At 42.1% G+C, this 24,275-nt stretch overlaps 1 protein-coding gene across 4 annotated transcripts in view; it reads left to right on the top strand.

Annotated features, from left to right (window-relative positions):
• Positions 1 to 8,733: 8,733 nt before the first annotated feature.
• RASSF5 (Ras association domain family member 5) overlaps positions 8,734 to 24,275 on the top strand; it is a 161,725-nt gene continuing 146,183 nt past the window's right edge. The window contains exons 1-2 of one of the 4 annotated variants that reach the window (XM_061632110.1): positions 8,734 to 9,595; positions 9,855 to 10,013. In XM_061632110.1, the coding sequence (XP_061488094.1) occupies positions 8,872 to 9,595; positions 9,855 to 10,013 (883 nt within the window). In that variant the 5' untranslated portion in view covers positions 8,734 to 8,871. Of the gene's footprint in view, positions 9,596 to 9,854; positions 10,014 to 10,069; positions 10,322 to 11,104; positions 11,182 to 24,275 lie in introns of those variants that run through there. The other 3 variants (XM_061632113.1, XM_061632112.1, XM_061632111.1) reach the window with 3 other exon arrangements.

The raw sequence follows: 24,275 nt of genomic DNA, 5'->3' as shown, positions 1-24,275 counted from the left end.
CTGACCTAGCAACACTACCTGAGAACCACATATACGCTGCCTTGGGTTCTATGATGAAAGAAAGGTGGAATATAAATGTAATAAATAAATTAAAACCTTCTACCCGATTTTAGCTCTGGTCTTGCCCCAACACTGGCATGTTTTTATTATTTATTTATTTATAGAATTTATTAGTCGCCCATCTGGCTGGCTGTCCAGCCACTCTGGGCGATGTACAACATAGGCATATAATACTTAGACATTGAAAATCTAAAAACAATGAAGATAAAGTCTAGCCCACCCCAAAAGCCTGCCTGAAGAGCCAGGTCTTCAAGGCCCGGCGGAAACTCATCATAGAAGGGGCATGTTGCCCCTGGAAGGTTCACCCTGGGCTCCTGCTGGGAGGACGGGCAGTATATAAACCAAATAATAAATAAATAAATAAAGGTTCCCCACAAGGAAATGCAGCCCTTGGGCTGAAAATATTTTTCCATCCCTGCTCTAGAGCTTGATGATTTTAACATCTATTAAACTGTAATGTGCTTCCTTTTTGAAACTACCTGCATGGCATTTCTAGGTTATGCATGTGCTTTGATATGTATTCCTTTCTCTGCTTGCTGCTCCTAGCTAGTTTCTTTACTGTGCCTTGCTGTCTACAGACATTCCTGCAACTAAAGTTCAAGGCTTTAAACTTCACGTGAGAAGAACAGTCAGAGATGCTGTGCATAAGGACAGGGCAAGTATGCTTGCACTGAACAACGGAGATTTCCTCTGTAGTGCAGCATCTGTTAAACAAGCCTGGCTCTGGAAAAGTTTCCAGTTTAGAATTCTTCTCACATCCACATTCACCAGAATGTAATGCTGTGCTGTCAATTACTGGAAAGGAATTTCCTAGAGAGGGAACTTCCTCTGAGTTGAACAACTGGTTAAGTGAATGGGGGGCGGGACAACTGTGGAAATTCCTCAAGTGAAATAGTAAAAGAATTTGAAAATAAAACTAGTTCTCATACCCATTTGTCCATGGCTCATCTATTCTGCCCACATTACAGATGTTTAGATAAACCCACATTTTACAGAATAAGAAACTAATATGCTAAAAAAGAAGAGTGTTTCTCTGGCGCTTAGATCTGTGCCTAAGTCTGTATCACAACAGTCTAAAAATTGCTACTACAGTATTCTATCTGGACACAACTGAATTATTTTTTTTCTTGAATCCACTTTGCTTATTGTTCAGGTCAGTTTAGCATCCATTTACAGCTTGGCCCCCGAGCTGTGATATCTGGAGGAGGATTACATTTAGTTATTAGTTCCAGTTGGGACTTGTAAATCTGAAGCTTCTGAAGAGCTCTAGATCTTTCTCCAGATGTAGATCTCACAATTATAGTGACACAAGCAGGAAATGCAATAAAATGTTGCAGTATGGATTATTTTCTGCAGAATTCCAGCCACTCCATTTTATTCTTTCTCCCATCTGATCTTACACCTCTCCCCCTCACACACACACATTCATGGCCATTGAGCATACCTAGTCCTCAATGGGTGTTTTTAGGGTTTCCACTCTGTAAGGTTTGCCCCACCCAAACAAAATCCCTGTTGATACCTCCCTCTTGTGCATGAGTGGCACTTTTTTGGCTGTGTAAGTAACCATTCTCGGCCTGAACATCAGAAATAAATGAAATGTTTTTCTAAAACATATTTGGTTATACAATCAGAGTATCGCCCTTGCACCCTAGATTTTACCAATCACACCCCAAAGGAGATATTCCAGGAATAACTTCTGCTCTATACTTTTGACCATATAATTTTTCAGAAGGAAGGATAGTCCTTTTGAATTTATGTTGCTTCGGGGAAGAAAGAACGGCTTGGCAGATGAATGACTGAAGCTCATCTGTCTCAAAGTTAGGCTCCTACTCCTGATGCAAGAATGTGAAACATAGATATAAGTAGCAGGCTAGTAGTTAGTGCTGTTTAGTGAAAAATGGAAATAAATATATTTTAGAGACCATATCTTTAAGATGTTGTATCACTACAGTCAGCCACAGCCATTCCCTCTTTCAAAGGATGATATCCAGTGTTGGTCATACTGAGAGTCGCTCCATGGAAATCAATGGATTTAAGTAACTTAAATTAATTTATATACAATGGGTCTATTCTGAGTATAACTAACATTGGCTATAACCCACACTGTTTTCTGTAGTTCGTTTAGGAAAAGTGAGTTTGTGATTAAAGTAAAATGACTCGTGCTAGAGCCAAAGTAAGCAAATTGCCATTCTCCCATTGCAATTTGTCCACAAGCAAATTGTCATGTACCAATTTAAACATCTGTTCATATATGGTAACAGACTATACTTGCTCTGCTTTTCACAGCAGCCATATAAATCAGAAATTCTTTCTCAGCTGTCAGAACTAATAATATACTCTCAGCTGTGGTCTTCCCCCTATAGAATTGAGATCTAAAGGGCAAATTGCTAATTAAAACCAGATTGTATTGAATTTGTGGCTCACTGTGAAGTGGCAAATATTAATTCTTCCAAATATTCCTAATGGATTAAATATTTTAAAGATACTCATACTTTGGAAAAATATCCATCTAATTTGACTTATGTTCCGCCTGTTAGATGGACATATACTTTGTTAAGACTCCGAACCATGCTCTCATTGTACCTAAAGGGTTGTTTCCTTAAGACCAGGTGCAAGTTATGCCATTGTATCTGTGATACAGGGGCAATTGAGGATTCACCTAACTATTCTGTACTTCATCCAGTTTATGTGGAAATCAGGTATAAGAGGTTAGACCCAATTCTGAGCTGACCTTCTTTCCAAACGTTCTCTATGATAATTTCCTACATGCTGAAGCTGAAGTGCCCTGAACTGACACAATGGCAAAAACAGACATAAGCTGGTTGCAAGTGCAAATGAAGCAACGAATGAGAAAACAAAATCACTATACTGATCTGTTTGATGTGTGTTTAGCCAAATCTTGGATGACTAATTTTGTGATTTACTTTATTTCTGGAGTTGCCAATGTGGTACTCATGTGCTCAGTGATGTCCTTGATGACTTCACTAGAAGCCTCCAAGTTCCCCTGCCCCACACGCTGCCCCCTTCATCGTGAGGTGGTGATGGTGGTTCCCTTTTTCCTCCACTTGAAAATTATATAGAACTGAGTGATGAAGCTGGAAGTCTGATGCTCTCTCCTACTTACTCTTTTCTACTTACTTGATGTGCCTTTCAAGGCTCGGATTGGCACTTGAGCAACTTAACAGAAAGTGAAGCAAATGAGAAGGTAGGAAGAAAAAGGAAGCTATCTGGAAAACTGGAGGAGGAAAACACAGCAACCCAGAACAGGGGGAGAGAAAGTGAGGTGCCACAGGGGTCGGAGAGGGAAAATGGAGTGCCAGAGAGAGACACACAGAGAGAAGGCATACACATGCATGCACACAAGTCTGATCTAGCATGACAGAGCCTCTTGAAATGGTACCTTTCCCCACAGGGTTTCTTCCCCCCATCCCAGTCACAGATCACATTATGTCTTCATTGACAGAACTATAAAATTATGGATCTGATATTTTCCAGTGCTGCCATGGCACAAAAATGTGGACTTAGGGCATGGATCGTCTTAATTTTTTCAAGGCATCCTTGAAAAAAACACTATCAAATCATACCTCTTTGCTCACATATGTGTTCTGTGATGTGGCGGTGGTTTTGTTGTCATCCTGTGTGAAAGTCATACAGATGCATGAGAACTTGTGCCTTGGATCAGGGTTTCTGTGGTGCTGGCAAGCACCAGACCTGTTGTTATTTTTTCCTGTGCGGTCTACCACTGTAAGCTTTAATTTAATAATGGCTTTTGGAGACACTGTGTCAAATCATGCAAATTCAAGGGGATCTGTTTTTATTCTACTGAATCACACTTTTATCCAGACCCGGGGGGAGGGAAGGAAAGCAGCAGCCAAGAGGAGGTAATATTCATGGTACCTTTCGGGCTCCTATTGGGAGGAAGGGTGGGATATAAATAAATAAATAAATTCCAAATGTGCCCATGGGCCCCAATCCCTCATCTATTTTGTGCCTCATTTGCTTAAATGGCCCCATATGTATTGTTTTGTTATTCCTATGAAGTTTGCTTTAACTCCTGCTTATGTTTTCCTTCTTTTTTGTTATTTGTATTTGATAGATCTCTACGGCCTATAACTATTACACTAAAATCATGTTCATCATTTAGCTCTCATGGTGGTTGAAAACATGAGCACAATGTAAAGTACAATTGCTGGGAGCTAAATATATATGGTTTAAATTTTTTCTTTAAAACAATTGTATTATTTTAGGATCCAATACAGATAATTTAAGTATGTGCTGTTTATTCAAAGAGTGTCAACTCAAGAAAATTCCTCCAACATGGCTCCAATGCTTCCTCCTTCCCTCTCTGAGAAACTCTACAGAAGCACAGTGCATGCGTAGGGAAGGAGGACATATGTCACTGTTAGCAAAAGCAGAGTATATATTCTTCCTTGCTGAGACTATTTCATATATTTGCTGCTCTGAAATAATTATTTGGTATCAAGATGAACACTTGCTATATACTACAGGTTGTATTCAGCTAAGTTCTATTCAGAGTAAATCCATTGAAATTAATGAACCTAAGTTAGTCGTGTCTTAACTTCAGTGGGTCTACTCTGAATACCACCCTATGTGATAGTCCTGATGACCATGGGATATCCCTGCTCTGTGCTTGAATTGCTCCCCCGAGATGCTGTCAATATGAGGACATGTTTGGTTGATGCCTTATCCTGTATCCCAATGTTTTTGTGGGGCATTAGCATCATGTTGGCTGTTTAAAATGCACTGATGTGTTCCCTTGGGTGATATGATGATTTCATCCTACTCTTCCTTTGGGGATTATGTAGCCGTGACTGTGTTCATATATGACATGATGAGGTGTGTGTATGGTGGGAGGGAATGCTGTGGCAGTAAAACTGGTACATGGCATTAGGTGGAGGTAGGTGATCATGGTTGTGCTGTGAGATGTTACTGGGTGGGGGGTGAGGAGTGTGCAGAAATTATTTTCCCTTGATGGGAGCGAACATGACAAGCAGGCTCACTCTCACTCATTTCACTCACTTCACCTCTGCAAAGTTTAACTTATTGGATGGAAAGGCAGATCTGGCATGTTAGTTCTAAAAGGCAGGGACTTTATCTTGGTGTTTACATAACCTGGAATTTCCCTGAAATGACTCTCTTAAATCCCCAGAATCAGTTGGGCAGAGTAAGCAATTAGGTCTGGGTGAAATTTTTATAACCCAGAGGCAGCTCAGTTAGAGTTTGAAGAACACCTACCATGGTTTGACTGAGCAAGTTCCGTGCAGAGCTGTTGCTTTCCTGCTGTCTTAACAAGAGTTAGTAGAACCCTATTTCAGCCAATAAAAAAGATCAGTGCTAGCAGGGTCACCTCCAGCATGGTTGGGGCCAGGAGCGGCTGTTTCAATTGCCTACAGTATTCTGGGTGTAACCTCACTCCAGGGTATTGTGGGAAATCTAAAATGGCAGCTCCCAGCTGCATTTTTAAAGGGGGCAGGGGCGGGATAGTGTCAGCAGTGGGCCATGCATGGCTATTAATAGCTGCCAGTTGATGCTGCATACTGATGCTACTGACCTGAGGCAGAGTGCTAGGCTTTCCCAAGGAAACCAAAGCAGCTTTCTGGCCTATCAGCACCACATTTGCACCCTACAGCCCTCTGCCTTGATTCAGCTAGCTGCCAGTCTGTTCAAGGCTGTACTTCTGACCAACCACTGGTATGGGAGCCTCTCCCAACACTACTGGTGGAGCAAACAGCACATCCTGTAAAGGAGGGATACACTAATCACCAAGTGAATAAGCAGATTTTTCATGGCACATGAACTCTAGGGGGGTCTCAACACTACCCTGCCTGGCTACTACCTCATATATGAATTAATGCATTTTCAACTTCCGGGAAGGGTGACTTCGCTTGTGCCTGCTTTTGAGACGGGCTCCTGCCTCAAAAGAAGCTTATTCAGATATAAATCAGTCAGAACATTTTTTTTTTGACTGATGAAATTTCTCCCGGGCAGGGAGAAACGTAGAGATCAACCTCAAAAGCCTGTTTTTGTTGGGAGGACTGGATTTCATTAATTTATGAGAAAAGGTCCAGCCAGCAATGCCGGACGGACTTCCGAACAAGCTCTATCTGATTAATGCGATACGTTTATCTTTTCTTCAAAGAGAAAACGGACTAACAGGCAAGCACCCTTCTTTCTATTATTTTTTTTACTTGGTTTAAATTGTTGCAGCAAAAAGAGATTTGTCAAATGAATCAGCTTTAAAGAACTTCTGGGTGAGCTATAACTCTTCTCTGTTATTCACGAAATTAACAGCTTATCTCTGTTTCTATTGCAAAAAGCTGTCCTGGAAGTGCATTCTAAAGATATAAACAGAAGAGGGATTTCTATTCCGAGGAACATTATATTGTCTGGGACTATTCTCTTTTTGGTCTATTTTATTTTGACGAATCTGCTTCTTCACGACGCCACTAACTGTTTTGATGCTGGGAACTAAATTTGTTTTGTATTCTTGAACATAGAGAGATAAGGCAGGCTGCTCTGTTTATACTGTGATGTCATCAAGCCTGGAATATTAACCCAATTGTTGCTGAAATAAGAAGTGGTTCTTCTTTATTTTTGTTTTGTTTTGTTTTCGTGGTTTTAAAAATGGCAATCAAGAAAGTGGCTGAGAATCTGGAAGTAATTATGTTTCAGAAAATAATGGATGAGATTGAGATAATGAAACAAACCCTGCGACAGGGCAGTAAGGAGCTGAAAATTGAACTGAGCAAAATGACGCAGGAGCTTAAAGAAATAGGGGATCCTGTGAGAGAGGAGAATGAGATCAGAAATGAGAAAAGAAAAAATAAAGGGAAGATACAAGCCCTGGAGATTGGAACAAATGTGGAATTGGAAAAAGATCTGGAGTTTATGGATATTAGAAATAAAATCTACTGTTTGGAATTTAACGTTATCTCTGAAGAAATTAATGAAGATATTAGAGATAAAGTTATCAATGGCTTGGATAATCTTGTGGACTGGAATGACGTGATGGAGCTTGATATAGAGAAAATCTATGGCATTAACTGCAGCCATGTGACAATGGAAAAACTCTCAAGAGATGAGCCAGTGCATTTTGTAAAAAAGAAGAACAGAGATATGACTTTACAACAATATTTCAGCAACTTATTCAGAATCGATGGCAAGAAAATATTTGGGATAGAGGAAATTCCCATCAGACTCTTATTATATGACTATGGCTATGACAGCAAGATTATTATGGAATACTGATAATGGAAGATTGGACACTGAAATTACTGGACTTAACAGGACTATTGAAGATGGAAGATGGAATTAATAGGGATAATGGAATAATGGCTATTGAAATTATTGGACCTAACAGATTTTGATGAGATGGATTAATCGATATGTTTATTTGGACTATGGTTATGACAATAAGATTATTATTATTATTAACGAGATGGATTAATCGACATGTTTATTTGGAGAAAAATTGATAGATATATTTCTTAAAGAATTGAAACCTCTCTTTGACTTTTTGTGGAAAGAATAAAGTAATGTTTATGAGATTTGATGATTAATTAAGATAACTACTGGAGGAAAGTGATTTTATAATATAATTTAAGAGACAGGATTGTTATATATTGTAGACCTATAACTGATTTGATCTGCGACAAATGGGAAGTCAACATTTTATTTTTTTGTTTAATCATTTTTGTTTTGTTTTGTTTTTTGTCTTTGAATGTTTTATGATTTTGTTTTGTATGTTTTATGAAAATTTGAATAAAAATTATTGTAAAAAAAAATGAATTAATGCATTTTCTGCCCTGTGTGCTAGAACTGCGTAAGACAAAGGTTCCTTAATGTCCCTTGGCAACCCCTGAAGTGTCCTCTGCAGTTCTTTCAGCTGCTTTTGTGAAAATCTATGGCCTTTCTGCACAAAGGGAGCTCTGCTTGCTTTCTAAAAGAAAACAAGGGTGGGACCCAAAGTTCCAGAGAATTCACAGCCTCTGCACCAGTGGTGGCTGATCCCCTTTGGGGCTGATAGGGTGGAAGGCAGGGAGATTCATAGCAGGTAGAGCCAGAGGCACTTCCTAATAGACCAACCTTCACTGTGAAGCTTCCCCTGTTATCCTACACACAGTGGAGGCTGCTCTATTAGGGCAAATAGGGCATTGCCCCACCAATCTCTCCAAACCGTCAGTCAGCCCATGCCTACCTGTCTTCTTACTTATACAACTGGGCCAGAGAATTGGGCCTTAGCTGTCATCCTCCTCCATCTCAGTATTGACCTAGCAGGGAGAAGGACTATCATTGGCGTTGTCTTCACCTAACATTGACCTCTTGCTGTCCGCCCCACCAGTCCCAATGGGCATCAGCCACCAATGCCCAGACGGGAAAGGGAAAAGCACTCTGCACATGCACAGAGGCTCTCCCCCTTACTGCTTTAGAGATCCACAGAAAACGAGTGCCCTGGTTCTGACCAAGTCATAGGAAGAAGCCTTCCTTGGTCTATTCATTGGAACGAGTCTTGGTTTTGGAACCTCTTCTCAGGGCAGCGGACTGAGAGGTAAGCGGAGGACTTCCCAGGGAAAAGGGCGTGCCTGCGAGGCGAGCTGCCAGGCTGGCGCCCCGGCCAAGTCGCTGGCTTTAGAAAGGCAGGCGGCTCGCCCGCCGGCCCGCCCTCCCTCTGCTGCTGCTCGCTCCACCCTCTCCCCTCCTTCGCCGCCTCTGCAGGTCCCTCTTAAGAGCGCCTGCGCTGCCGGCCACCCTCCGGCAGGTCGGAGCTGCTTGGGCCGCCTGCGGTTCGCCATGGCCATGGCTTCCCCGGCCATCGGGCAGTACCCGTACCCGCTGCTACTGGATAAGGAGCAGCAGCTATTCCTGCAGAGCCTCAGCGCTAACGAGAGGAAGAAGATCCTCAAGCGCTCCGCTTCTAATGACATGAAGCAGCAGCCGCCGAGGCTGAGGCAGTCGCAGCCGCCCCACACCGAGGGGGTCGTGTCCCAGCGCAGCGCGGAGGAGGAGGACTGCGACGGCGACGAGCCCCTCAACGGGAAGGCTAAGCCTGCAGCCGGAGCTCTGCGCTTTGCTGCCTGCGGGAGGCACCTCGGGAGCGCAGCGGGAGCGGAGCGCGCAGTGCCCCCCGGCGGGCCAGCGGCCGCGGACACAGCCCAGACGCAGCCAGGCGCCTGCGAGCTGCTCCTTGGAGCCCCGATCTTACCGGGGGACGACGAGGCGGCGGCGGCGATCGTGGCTAACTTCGCCCCCCGGCAAAATCCCACGTCTCCCGGCGCTGCCGTCCAACCCCTCCGCTCGGGGCTCCAGCATCACCCCCACCACCATCACCGCCTGAGACTGAGGTCCGGGGCGCCTCGCCTCCTGCCCGACGTGCGCACCATCTTCGAGCAGCCGCGGGACCCCCGTGTGCGGGAGGAGAAGGGCGAAGGGCACCGCTTCGAAGCCTTCGCCCTCTGGAAGGGCTGGTGCGACCTGTGCGGGGAGGCCGTGCAACAGCGGGCGCTGCGCTGCGCTAGTAAGTGGCTCTTCTCGTCCTTTTTCCTTCACTCCAGATAGCCCTAAGCTTGCTAAATGGAGGCAGCTATTAGTGCTCACTGATGATGACCTGGGGCATCTGAAATGAACCCCCAAACATCCCCCTTCTTGATGGTAAGGGGCAGTGCAGCTACCTAACCCTCTGGTGGGAGACCTGGCCCTTCCCAAAATGACGACGCCCTCTTCCCACTTTGCTCCGGCCCATGGTACCTTGTCTCTCCCCCCTCCCACCTTTGCAGGTGTCCCACCCTTCGTAGTGTGTAAAGACATCACTTCTAGTCCAGCGTGTTCTGATTCGCGCACAGCCGATCCTCCCCATATCCTCTCTGTCCTGACGTGTTTCTGCCTCTTTAAGGGCAAAGCTACTTTCCCATCTGTTCTCCCCCCCTCTGTTGCAGGTGAGTGTCCTTTGCTTCTCTAATTATACAGTCAAAAGCAGCTGTAGCAATTCCCCACCTCCACCATGATTGGCCTGGAGTCTCCTTTTGTACCAGACTCGAGATATTTGTGCCTTTTAAAAACACATAGATATTGTATTGCTATGGGTAGATAATAAACACTGTGACCTTGTTGCATTCAATGTGCATTCCTATTAAAGCACTTAGAAATCTTGGAGAAGAACTCTGCAGCTTTATGGAAAGATTGGTGCCAGAATTGATTTACGTTTAAGACCTGAGTGCTAGAGGCCTTTTAAAAATTTCATGAGGTATGCTGGAATGTTTGTTAGCCTCTATTTCAGTAAACACTTTGAGAATTTCAACTAGCTTTGATCCTTATTTACAAAATGCTTTAGGTTTCCTTTGAGTATTCTAGTTTGAAACTGCAGCATATCAGTCAATTACATCTTTATATCTAAAGTTTGTGCAAATGTTTTTTGCAAACCCTTTTCTCCAATTATTATCTGCATGTTATTTATCTAAAATGCTTAATCCTTTTAACTTTGTCTTTTATTCACCATGCACTGTCAGGTTGGACTATTCCTATGATCTGAATGCTTGATGTACAAGTTTTAGGTAGCCTACTAGTTTTTCAGATGAATGGCAGCTGTATCCCATTGCAAGGTGTTTTTTTGTTAGGTCGGAGAAATTCCTTTTGGGTTCTCTCTTTTACTTCTCTGTTCCAGCTCCAAACCTTCAGTAAACCTTAAGGCGGTTCCCCCTCCCTGCTGTCTGGCTTGCCTGATAATTTACAAACCTATTCTGTTGCCACTGCTGGCTGTTTACCCTTGTCAGCCTTTTCCATAGAAGTCTGTCAGTAAATCACTTGATGTAGCTGTGTATCATGTGCATGACTTGTGTATGGTATGGTTAGAGCAGCTTTTTTTTAAGGGTACCGTTTCTCCTTTGCAGAGTTGTTATGACTTGTTGCCACTAAATGTTGTCACTAAAATTTCTGGATGGAAATTTTGTCTTTTTAAATTTGAATGGAATTTTTTTCAAAACTGGAGTTCTGAAACTTTATTAGAATCTGTTGCCTTTTTTTTTTGCAGGAATCACATACAACATCTTAAAAGCTATCCAATGCAGCCAGTTACAAAGTAATTGCACATGTCAACAAACAAATGCAGTTAAGTACTAAATAACTGCCAACTGTGAAATACCATTGCATGTCAGCCAAAGCGTTGTCTTTTTTTTTTTTAATATTGTCTGTCACCTTCCTGGGCATGATTCAGACAACCTATTTATTGAGCATTTATCCTGATTTGTTTGCAGAGTCATCAGATGACTGTTGGCTGTTTAATGAACATTCTTTCCAATTTGTTTGCAAGGAGGTTAGATTATAGCCTTATCTGCACTATAGATTTAAAGCAGTATCATGCCACTTTAAACAGTCCCCTCACAGAGCTACAATACCCAGAGTAGTTTAACAGTCAATCCCTCTTCCCCGGGAACTCTGGGAACTGGAACTCTGTGGGGGGAATAATGGTCTCTTAACGGTTCTCCACACCCTTAACAAACTTCAGTTCCCAGGATTCTGAAAGTGGTATGTTATTGCTTTAAATGTATGTTGCATAAAAACAAGTATTATCCCACACTTTGCAATGCGTTTTCCCATCACTTCCTTTATCACAAAAAGTCCAGTCTTCTGGGGAAATGGGTTTGTTGGGCAAGACCTCCCAATCAATTATCATTGTGCAACCTGAATTTGCTAGTATGTGACTGAATCCCACCTGAAAATAATGGCAGTCTAGAAGTGCTCTGGATGTCCATTAAGATGTGAAAGATTCCAGTTCTTCCCCTGAGTCTGTTACAGCCCTATTTGCTCATTGTATAACACAAATGAACATGCAGAAGGGTCTGGTTGTGATTATGCCTACTAACCCCACCCCCAACTTCCATACGTTCAAGTGTGCCATTTATGCAGAGGTTGATTGCACATAGGTTCCTGTACGTGTGACCCCAAACTCTGGAAAATGAAGGATTGTGTGGTTCCTTGCAAACACTGCATTTGCATGTGTGCGGAGTTTGGGAGCAGGACCACCCTTCAGCATGTTTGGAAGCAATAAGTGAATGGGCTCATGATATGTAGAAGTCTTAGTGTTTAAGACATTTCTGGGAAGTCCGGAGCAGTATATTATTAGTAGTATTTACTATGATTATTAGTAGTATTTATTGCATTTACATCCCAACTTTTTCCAAGGAGCTGAAGATAGTGTACGTGGTTCTCTCCCTCATCATTTCATTCCCACAACAACCCTGTGAGGTAGGTTATTCTGAGAGGCAGTGACTGGCCCAAGGTTACCCAGTGTGCTTCATGGCTGAATGGGGATTTGAACCCTGGTCTCCTGGGTTGTAGTCCAACACTCTAATGCCCTGGGCTCCTACGAGGAGGAAGGGTGGGATATAAATCTAATAAATAAATAAATAAAATAAATACATCACATTGCTTCACACCTTCTTGGTGGCCATACACAAAAGGAATTTGCCTCCCTTCCCTGTGTGTTTTAAACTGAATGGGAGTACGATTGGAAACGAGTTTGTTCAAATTTGTAGATTTTGTTTAAAAATAACACCTAACCACCCAGTTACTACAACAAAGGCTCTTGCCATATATGGAGTGAGAAATGCCAGATGTCCAAGCTGGATTTAGAAAGGGAAGCGGCACTAGAGGTCATATCGTAAACATACCTTGGATAATGGAATGGAGCAAGGAATTTCAGAAGGAAATCACCCTGCGCTTTATAGATTACAGCAAAGCCTTTGATTGTGTAGATCAGGAAAACCTATGGAATGCTTTAAAAGAAATGGGGGTGCCACAGCATCTGATTGTCCTGATGCGCAACCTATACTCTGGACAAGAGGCTACTGTAAGGACAGAATATGGAGAAACCGATTGGTTCCCCATCGGAAAGGGAAGGGCCTTTTCTGTAGTGGTATCTCAGTTATGGAGTTTCCTCCTATCTGGCAACTTTCCCTCTCCTTGTGCTTTCAAGCACACTTGAAAATATTTATTCAGAAAGGATTATTTGAATTTGTGTATGCTGACTGGCTTGTATAAATCCTAAATGTCACCCTTTAAAGAGTGGCAAAAAAGATAGCCCTCCCCCAGAAAAGTGATAATCAGAGATAAATAGATCAGATTAAAATATTTTATAGTATCTTTCAATGTGCAAGAAATTAAAAATGGATTCATTTAATGGCCCCTTTTGCCATCATTATAAGCTGTGTGTTATAGATGAGTTGTTTCTAAGGCCGTCTAAAAAAATACATAAGATGCATCTGTTTTTGTTTACCCCAGCAGAGGTTTTGATAACCATGAAATTAGTAATATAATAATGTTAGCATATTTAAAGGTGCAGTCCTGTACTCTTTGCAAAGCCCGTTGAGAGGCTTTGCCAAAGCACCGTTTACACTGCAAGCTGGCAGAGGGCTGGGCTGGGGAACAACAGGGTGTGCTATGGGGTGGGGGGACCACACTGAAAGACCTTTTGTTTCCCTGACACCCCCCTTCATAAATGATGCAATTCTACACCACCCCTGGGTCTGTCATGAGGGAAGAAGAAAAAGCTGTCTCCCACAGCAAAACAGCAGAGCAGTAGACCTCCATTCCTCCGCTATAAATAAATGGTATGATTGCTCTGCCCATTTGTGAAGTGTTTTGTATTTCTTTTCCAAATAATCCTTTCAACACCCCCCCCCCATCAAGAAGGACATTATGGGGCATTATTATCCTTGCATTATAGGGCAGGGAGTCAACACCCTGCTAGTGGTTTCAAGGTGAGAGTGTGTCTTGCCTCAGTCTGTCCAATAAATTCATACCCGACCTAGGTTTTCAGCTCCTGGTCTCCTAATTGTTAATGCTATTACATCAGACTGCAGCAGAGGAGGAAAGAGAAGGGATGGAGAGCCATTCCATCAGTGCAGCTAAGAAATCAGGAACTTTTGCCATCTCTTCTCTTTGAACTTCTCCACCCCAGCTGGTCATTCTAAGAACTTGTAACTTTGTATCCATGGTTGCTTATTTCCTTCCCCCTCCCAATCCATTTTATTTTTGTGTTATGACTTTTTGGATTGCAAGCCAGAGGGCAGGGACATCTTGTTTGTAGTGATCTGTAAACGACTCTGGGAACCACTTTTGGCTGAAAAATTGAGTTAGTGAGTGGGTGGGGATGAAATAAAAAATAGAAAAAGGAAAAATGCATGCTAGGATGTTTCATTATGATCTTGCACTTTTGTTAGCAATGTTTAAATTAAATCGATAGCACCTTGAGCACTGTTAAGTTGTTTTAAATACAGTTTTCAGGATTCAACCATACATTTCATAATTGTCTTGGGGCCATCCTACATTCTTTCAAATGTTGGTTGATTTTCCAGATCTACTATGGTCATTTTTAATCAAAAACAGAAGTGAATGCTTCTGAACTTCTCCTTGGGTGGGAGTGGGGAAAGCATGCAGACTCAGGTGTAATACTAAACTACAGTTTAGCATTACATCTAATGTGTGCTGAGTGCTGCTGTGATGGGATCATGGATGTACCATTTCAAGATGGATAAAAATGCTTTCCCCCTTTCAGCTTGCATCCAAAACTAAGCAGATAGCTTTATTCTACACTGCAAGCTATTGTGGTTCCTGCTAATCAAGTATAAAGGGAGATGATACGTCTCTCTTGGGAGTGGCAGACATGAAAAGATCCCCCTGTTTTAAAATGGACCTGAGCATTTAATTTGCTCTTAAAACAATGTTTATGCCTAAGATTAGGATTCGAGCAAAACATGTAATTAGACTCTGTCACTGGCAAAGCCTTATCCAGTAGGAAGATGCCTAGCTCCTTTTTAGATCTTTCATAGAGGCAGCCTGCCAGTTTGGATGTTTCTGCTTAATAAGCTTTGAAGTCCAACATTTTGGCAAGAGGCAGAGCTGGCACAAACCTGAAAGCACCTCTTCTTCTAGCCTGACAGTGTTGCAACTTGTTTCTGCATGGCAAGAGAGCTTCCCTACTTCTGTAGCCAAGTTGTTCTGTGCTAACCCCTTCTCTTAGCTCCCTTCCTGATTTTATGGTTTGGCTTGTTCTCCAAATTCGTGCTCGATTTAAATATTTCTTGCTGTGATGTACACATACACAGAAGAGTGACTGCTGCTCAAATCTGTGCCTTCGGAGCCATTTGAAAATAAAGGACAATTGGAAGGGGCAGTAGCTCCATATGGTCCCCTGCATCATATGAATGCTGTAGTATTATGCACAGCTTTGATTTGTTTGCAATGACATGTCACAGTTGATCAGTTTTTTTCACCGAGTCAATGTTTGCATCACAGTCAGTTATTTGTCATTGCTATTTCCCCACTCCTGTATATGCTTCCCTTTTGCTACAAAGCTTGCCATTTGTATGACTCTTAATAAAAGAGTATACTGCTATACAGGCGGGCCCTGCTTATATGGCAGGTTCCGTTCCGGACTGCCGCCATAAAGTGGAAATTGCCGTAAAGCGGAACCCATTGATGATAATGGGGTGCGTTGCACGAAAATGACGTCAAAATGGCGGACGACGTTAAAAAACGCTGTAAAAGCAGAACAAGCGCCTTAATGCGGGGACTTTCCTTAATTGAAAACTGCTGCATTAACGAATCGCTGTAAAGCGAAGTGCTGTAAAGCGGGGCCCTACTGTACTGTGACAGTGGTATCAAAGTATAAGTATGATCTGACCATCTGGATCAGACTGAAAGTCCCTTTGGCTCAGTTTTTTGCCATTACTGTGGCCAATGTCTGATAATTCAGAGTACAATTAGACCTCTTGAATAGGTTCAGGACAATGCATCCTCATGAATAGTTGATCTTCAGCAATGTCATCAGTGCATCTGTGATATCCAGCTTTATCTGCCCATACCATCAGAACTAGGTGGGGGTGTATAGATACAGGACTAGTGCCTGCAGGTAGTAATGGGCTGGGTGAAGGCTGATAAACTGAAGTTAAATCTCAATAACAGGGTGGGTGGTTCCTGTGTCCAGGAATTGGGGGTGCAGTCTCACTCGCTATGAAGGTGCAGGTATCTTGCTTGGGGGTGTTCCTGCATCCAACTTTGTCATTTGAGGCCCAGGTAGCTTTTGTGGCTAGGACTGCATATTTCCAGCTCAGGTCCTTTCTGGACTGGGATAGCCTGGCCATAGCAATCCATGCTTCAAACATCCTATTTAGACTATTGGGTTTACCCTTGAAGACTGTCCAGAAGCTGCAGCAGAATGTGGCCATGAGTGTTTTGAGCAGTGCAGCAAAGTGGGATCATATAACACCAGTTCTCAAGAGTTGCACTTTGCTGGCTATTTGCTACCAGGCCCAATTCATGGTGTTAGTTTTAACATGTATAGCCCTGAATTACTCAGGACCTAAATACTTGAAAGAGCATCTGTCTCCAAATATGCCAACTGTCCCTGCATTATGCATGGGAGGATCTTCTTGTGATCCCATCAAGGATAAAGCCTTCTTCATGGTGGCACCCTGGCTGTGGAACTCCTTCTCCTTGGAGTTATGGTGGTCTTCCTCTCTGATGGAATTGCATAGTCCCAGATCTTTGCTTCCTTTCTTTCATGAATCCTCCTTAACCATTAAATATGGTTAACAATAATCATATTTCACTCTTTAACAAGATCTTGAAACTGCTGAGCAAGAAGCTGACAGACTTGTCAAGTGTTTAGGAATTACTGGACTTGCAGTTGAAGTTTTGAGTTATATATATATGCAAATAACTGAAAATTTGCTCCCTTTATAATAGGCAAAGTTGTGGTGTCTTTAGCTGAGTCTGTGTGTTTTCAATAATTGCTTTTTCTTATCAGTTGCATACAGAAACATATTCATGAAGCCAAATGCCATATCCTGGCTATATAGTTACTGATAAGTTGAAGAAGGGGTGTATTTAGTCCCAAACATCTTAACTAAATGTTCTAACTAATTTTGTTGAATGATCCTCTTTTTTCTTTTTTTCTTTTTGACAGAACAAATGTGGAAGCGTGTGCTGAGTCCAAAGGGGGATTTTTGTTTAGTGTTTTTTGTGGAACTAAAACATTTTTTTTTAATTTGTACATTAAAAAAATCTCTTGGTCTTCATTCAACAGACACTTCCTTTCCAAAAGAATAGCTTTGGGTGGATTCCTTTTTGCTTTTTGTGTTACAGTGAAACCTGGGTGTGTACTGATTAGGAAGAACTCATGTCTCATCAATGTCAGAAGTGCAATTGCATGGTTTTCTGGCCACTTGGGCTAACTTTTGTTTTTGGTTCATCTTTTTAAAACTGTTCCCATTGAATGGGCTTTGGACTCACTAGTCCATTTCAAGAACTCCTCCAGATCTTGCCTCTGAGGCAGGCTGCTTATCTTGGCAATGTATAGTTCAAATCCTGATCAGGTCAAGGAGGTGCATTTATGAGAAGGAATATTGTGTGATACAATACCCTATTCTGAGTCCTGTAAGAGGAAAGTATAGCTTTTTTATCCAATTCCTTTTTGTGCTTCACTGACTTAAATTTGAATCGTCAGGCATGGATTTTTTTTTAAATGCTGTATAATGCTTAGCTTATGTTAAGTACTGTAGAAATAAATGCCAATACTAATGATGTGCAGGACATATCTGTTTTTTTCTGGAAAAAAGGAGGAAATCCCCATGCCACTGCTGGCTTGAAGAACTGAGGGTCTATGGTGTAAGCCTTAGAATAGGGTGTGAGGGGCCTATGGCGTGTTGGGCCAACACCTTGACAAAACCCCTTGCAGTGGGACTCCAGTTTACTATGTAAGGCTATTCCCTCCAGCTGTGAAGCAGTAAGGCTGATGATTGCTGTTGCTTCAGTAACAGTCTGCAGTCCAGGTTCTGTGTTCTGCGCCACAGCATAGATTTGTATGCTAAGCATGAGTACACATCTGTAAGCACAGAATGCTAAGCATCCTGGGCAGAGGAGTTTACGGTATAGATTTTGTACGCGTATAACTCTAATAATTCATGAACAGAATTAGCTACACATAGTTCATGCCTCATTCCACTGATTAGATCTGCACCAGTTGGGGAATACTAGATTAGGTCATGCCAGGCTAGGAGTTTTTAGCCACCTTGTTGTGGGGTGTGGGTATCTGTGTGGGGAGGTATAGCTTTAGACTTCACATGGTTCAAATCAATGAATGAATGGGTTTCTGTGTGAATCAAGAGAAGCATATGGCTCATGTTTATCATCCTCATGGGATTTATCATCCTCATGGGATTTAATTGAGAAACATTTGGGAATCCACTTTTGCACAGTGTTGCTCGGAATAAAATCTGAGTGGTAATATTATGGGATAATAAAATCATCCCATAAATTGCACTGATCTTAATGGTCAAAATCAAGAGATAGCATTTCCTTCATATTATGAACATTGCAGATTCTGCTGAGTTAGATAAAATGCTTGAAAGAGATAAATGAAAGTTGATACAGTAAAACTTGTCTGAGACACTCTTGTCTGAGCCATATCACTATAATGTATTGTTTCTATGGCTCTTCTGTGTACAGGAGGCTTCTATGATTATCACTGTACAGGGCAGATTGAAATACATTGTTTTAAATAGTAATATTTTTTAAATTCAGCTTATATTTAAAATTTGAATATAAGTGGCCCTCAAATATAGTTTAAGTGATATCTAGTTAAGATGAAAATACCATCTCTTGAAAGATTCCATGACCCCTATTAAGCAATTGGCTGTATTCAGATGTCACATTTCTGACTTGCCAGACTATGAGCTGAAGGATCAGGAACAAGTCCCTTTTTTGCATGCTCATTCCCCCTGCTCCCCAAAAAAACTCCCTTGCACATGCAGCTTAATACAGTACTACCCGGTCTGATCAAACCATTGTTTGCTATTATGTACAAAGAGTCAAATTATGGCTTGAGTGAGCATTGCAAACCACACTTCAGATATAGGGATAAATTAACTAATAAGCAAAAAACTGTTGGCTATAGGTATGTTCTTAAACCGCAAGGGTTTTGTTGCCTGTTAGTGAATTTCTCTGCTTTTTTGCTTTTTAATTCTGCTTTTTAGAGTTGCTAGGAGAGGCCCTGTTCCTCTTACAGAGCTACAATTCCCAGAAGAAGGGCTGACTGTTAAACCACTCTGGTCACTGGAGCTCTGTCAGAGGAATAGGAGTTTCCTCTCAGCACCCTTCACAAACCATACTTCCCACGATTCTTTGGGGGAAGCCATGCCTGTCTCAAGCAAAATACAGGTCTGGCATGGGTGTGGCTCCCTCATTAGCCAAGCCAAGCAGCTGTGAGTCTGGCTTTTAGAACATTGACAGTTGGTTCTTACTGAGCATGCCTGGGCTTATCATTGACTCCAATGCTAAATTTCTTAAATTAATTAGAAATCGGTCAGGCATTTTTTGAACTTTTAAATTGCAGAAGATGAAGGTCAGAGTATGGGGCAAGGTCAGTAGTAGGATTACAGGTACTCTGTGAATATGGCTGATTTTTAATTAATTTCAACAAATTATGAGAACTCTGACAGAAAAAAGTCCAAAAGGGCTGTTTTTTCTTCTCTTTTTACACTTTGAACTCTTGATTATCTCTGACTGTTTTGTGTATTGCCATGAAAATTTAGAAGGTTGTTAAGCAAGCGTTTCTGGGTTCAGGACTATAAGTTTTGTAAGGTTTTGTTTTGAAATGAGTTTATGGGAAGCATCAGAATGGCATAGGGGGTATTTTCAATTTAACATTGCAGAATGTGAAAAATCCATGCTGACTATAGTATACAGCCACTCTTGTGGCAGTATAATTATGGCTTGATCAAATGGGTTGTAATGCATTAAGTTGAGTGCACAAGGGGAGGGGGAGCATAAGGGCACCATCCTCCAAGCCATGTGATGTCTGAATGCAGCCATTTGAGTTAAAGCCTGCTTTTGTATGTAAAAGAACCAGGAACTAAAATAGGTGATTTTTTATGTCAAGCATTATATGACTTCTTATGTCATATTACGGCTGGTGGCCCAGCTATGACTCTACGTGGACAGGGATAACCTAGCTGCAGTAATCTATGCCATGGTAACCTCAAGATTGGATTACTGTAATGCACTTTATGTGGGGCTGCCTTTGAATACTGTTCAGAAACTACAGCTAGTACCAAATGTGGCTATCTGATTGCTGACAGGCTGGAGATGAACTGATCATATAACACTGATCTTGGTATAGCTACACGGGCTGCCTCTACATTTCCAAGCCCAATTCAGTGCTAGTCTTGACCTCTAAAGCTCTATATGGATCAGGACCCCAGTGTCTTTTGGAATGTGTCTCCTGTTATGACCCTATCTGACTCCTTCCTCTGGGTGCCCCCTCTGAGGGAGGTTTGGATAGTGATGACAAAGTAGTGGCTGCTCAGCTCCAAGTTTTCCTGGATGAATCGGACTATCTAGACCCTTTTCAATCAGGCTTCAGGCCTGGTCATGGGACAGGGATTGCCTTGGTCGCCCTCCTTGATAATCTACGCTGGATAATCTATCAGATGGGGGAGTGCATCCCTGTTGGTGCTACTGGACTTCTCAGTGGCCTTCGATACTATCGACCATGGTGTCCTTCTGGGCCATCCAGCTGGGATGGGATTGGGAGGCACTGTTTTACGGTGGATCTGGTCCTACCTGACGGACAGGACCCAGTGCTTGACCCCCTGCCTGTTGGCCTACGGGGTACTGCAGGGTTCCATTCTGTCTCCCATGCTTTTTAACATTTATATGAAACCACTGGGAGAGGTCATCAATATGCTGATGACACTCAACTCTATCCCTTCCTACCACCTGTTTGCAGGGAGGGAGTGTTCATCCTAAACCAGTGCCTGGAGGCTGTGAAGGGCTGGATGTAGGCTAACAAACTGAAACAATCTAGACAAGACGGAAGTGTTGCTGGTCAAGGGGAAAACTGCACCAGGGATAGGTTTGCACTCCCCTTGAAGGAGCAGGTCCGCAATTTGGGAGTCCTCCTGGATCCTGCTCTGCTGCTTGAACATCAGGTGGCTGCGGTAGCCAGGAGTGCTTTTGGCCAATTCAAATTGATCTACCAGCTGCACCCATTCCTGGAAGCAGTTGACTTGGCCACATGCATTGGTGACATCGAGGCTTGATCACTGTAACACACTCTATGTGGGGCTGCCTTTGAAAACAGTTTGGAAATTACAGTTGGTTCAAAATGCAGCAGCCAAGATGTTAGCTGGAGCATGGTGCAGGCAGCATATCACCCCTATGCTTTGACTCCATTGGCTCCCAATTTGTTTCTGGGCCCAATTCAAAGTGCTGGTTTTGACCTTTAAAGCCCTGTATGACCTTGGACCAATTTACCTGAAGGACCACTTATGCCCATATGTACCTGCCTGGGATTTAAGATCATCTGCCTCTGGTCTCCTCTGCATGCCTGGAATGAAAGATGTTAGATTTACAGACACGCAGTAGACAGCCTTTCAGCTGTGGTGCCCAAGCTTTGGAATACCCTCCCCCAAGAAGACTGCACTGCTCCCTTCCTGGTGGTTTTCCAGAGACCTCTGAAAACCATCTTGTTCCAGAGAGCCTTTGGGAGGGACTGAAGGTAGAGCCTGAACTGATTTTAACCTTCTATTTTAATTTTACATCTTTAGTCCCTTCAGTACCACTCCCCTATATGTATGTGTGTGTGTGTATTTTATGTATTTTAATTGTATTTTATGTATCTTAATTTATTTTAATGTTTTTGTGACCTTTATTGTGTACAGTTTTATTATGTATATGTTCAATTTTATTGTAAGCCGCCCTGAGTGCCCTAGTATAGGGTAGAAGGGCGGGATAGAAATATTTCAAATAAATAATGAGAGGGTCTTTTCTGCTGTGGCTCTTCCACCTGGCACCATTATTAACATCCTTCCTGCACCAGGGAAAAACTTTTTCTCAGGAATTTGACAGATTATGATGATTTGCTGGATTATGCGCTTTGCTGATATTCTGTGGATTTTTGTATGGTTTTTATTGTAATGTATTTTTGAGGGTTCTTGATTTTACGTTATGCTTTGTTTTGAAACTTTGCAAGTCACTTGGAAACTTTTTACATAGTAAGTGATGAATTCATTGAATTAATAAAATATTTATATTATGTCTATCATGATGCTTTGTCAACCAAGCACCATGGACATTTACTGTCATTGAGGAATAATGTTCTGACCAGTAACTACCAGCTGTTGCTTCTGGAAAATTATTGGACTTTTAGTTTCCAAGTGAGTTGCTTGTCTAATTGTGTGTGTGTGCATATGTATATATATATAGAGAGAGAGGTGTGCATTGGCTCTGCATACTTCCCAAATTATGAGGCAAATAGGGATTATTCGGGGAAGGTTTTCACATGCCCAAGTTGCATAATGCCATTAACAAGTTGTCTCAAATTAGATGAGGGACTTCCTAAAGTCCTGAGTTATTTTGTAGATCTTGGTACCTTAAAATGCTGCATTTTTAAAGCAACCACTGTATTTAAAAAACAAAAGTGAAAGCAAACTGTCTAGGGAAACACCCTGAGCTTGAGTAATGAGGGGGTGGAGAGCTGGGGAATTTTTCGTTTTGACAGATAGGTCTTGGTTTTAATCACAATGAATTATTTTCCTGGGGCACTCCAATCACAGTGATTTGGGGGTGGGGCTGTCAAAGTAAATATTAAAAATGATGCTTATTTTTTGGAAGGATCCATGATCCCCCCCCAGCACTTTCTCCTATGCAAGGCCTCTCTCTGCCAGGGAGAAGAAGCTGTTTTCCCAAAAATTCTTAGGTGGGGGCAGAAGCCTGCCCCCACCAATGAGCCTTGGAGTAACAGGATCCTTGCTGGGAAGGTAACTTTTCCCCCGCCTTACCCTTTCCTTGGGAACCATGATCTTCTTTCCCTATCCCACGCCTGATGTCTGCCCTTGCAAGAGAGTCATTCCAGCTATCATTCTGAAATTTGGCAGGCTTTGACCCCTCAGATTGCCTGTAAATTTCATCCAGTTCTGGCAAAAAAGAAAATATTTCCTTTGTAAAAAAAAATAAATAATCAAATTTAAAGGTGTGCAACTCAAAAATCCCTTGATGTATCGGCCTACAATTTGGCAAGCATAATCCATTCTGGAGAGGCTCTCATGCCTGGCAATTTTATCCACTTATGTGAAAAGGAAAAAGTTATAGTTTAGGGGTTCCCAAACTTTGGTCTGTGGACCACCAGTGGACCATGAATATCTTTCAGGTGGTCTACAGCATGTCTGTAAAAATACAATTAAAATAATTTGGCACCTAGCACAAGGCATTACAATTGCTACAACAGGCAAACCATCATTTAGTGGACCACTAAGACCCTCAGCAATTTTCAAGTGTGGTTCCTGGGGGGAAATGTTTGGGGATGATTGTTAATAGCTGTTTTTAGATTCCCCATTATGGTGAGTGGGGAACACATAGCTACATTTTTATCAGATCTAAGTCAGCCCCAGATAATGACCTGAATTAGAAAGACAGAGTTGTATCCCAATAAGTAATATTTAAAGTAGACCTTTAATCATGAGAAGACATGATTCACTAGAAAAGACAATAATGCTGGGAAAAACAGAAGGGAGTAGAAAAAAGAGGAAGACCAAATAAGAGATGGTTGATTCCATAAAGGAAACCACAGAACTGAACTTACAAGATCTGAACAGGATGGTTTATAAGATGTTATTGGAGGCCACTGATTCACAGGGTCACCATAAGTTGTTATCGACTTGAAGGCACATAACAACAGCAACAACAACAACAAAGTAGACTCATTGAAACTGATGGGCTATAAAGTTATGTGCATTATTTTCATTGTGTCTACTCTGAGTAGGACTAATATTGGCAACAACCCACAGTGTCTCCAAAACAGATTGGGCTGCTCCCCAAAGCTACAGACAGAAATCTTGTTGCTGGTGCACACACCTAATAGAAATTACTTGTGGATTGCATGACCAGAGATTGCGGACTATGCTTCAGGGCAGGATAAAGGTGCTATTTAACTATGAACATTTTTTAATCGTTTATAGCAGAGATGGGGAACCTATGGCCCTCTAGATGTTGTTGGACTCCCACCTCCCATCAACCCCAGCCAGTATGGCCAATGGCCAGGCATGATGGGAGCTGTAGTGCTTTGGTGGTTTATGGCAACTAATTTATATATTCTTGTTGAAGAAGTTAGAAAGTTGGAAACTTTATTTTAGTCAGTCCAT

Source organism: Rhineura floridana, chromosome 6 (genome assembly GCF_030035675.1).
Source record: "Rhineura floridana isolate rRhiFlo1 chromosome 6, rRhiFlo1.hap2, whole genome shotgun sequence".
Classification (NCBI taxonomy): Eukaryota; Metazoa; Chordata; class Lepidosauria; order Squamata; family Rhineuridae; genus Rhineura; species Rhineura floridana.
Note: the sequence above shows the minus strand (reverse complement) of the source record. Positions and strands in the feature narration are given on the sequence as shown.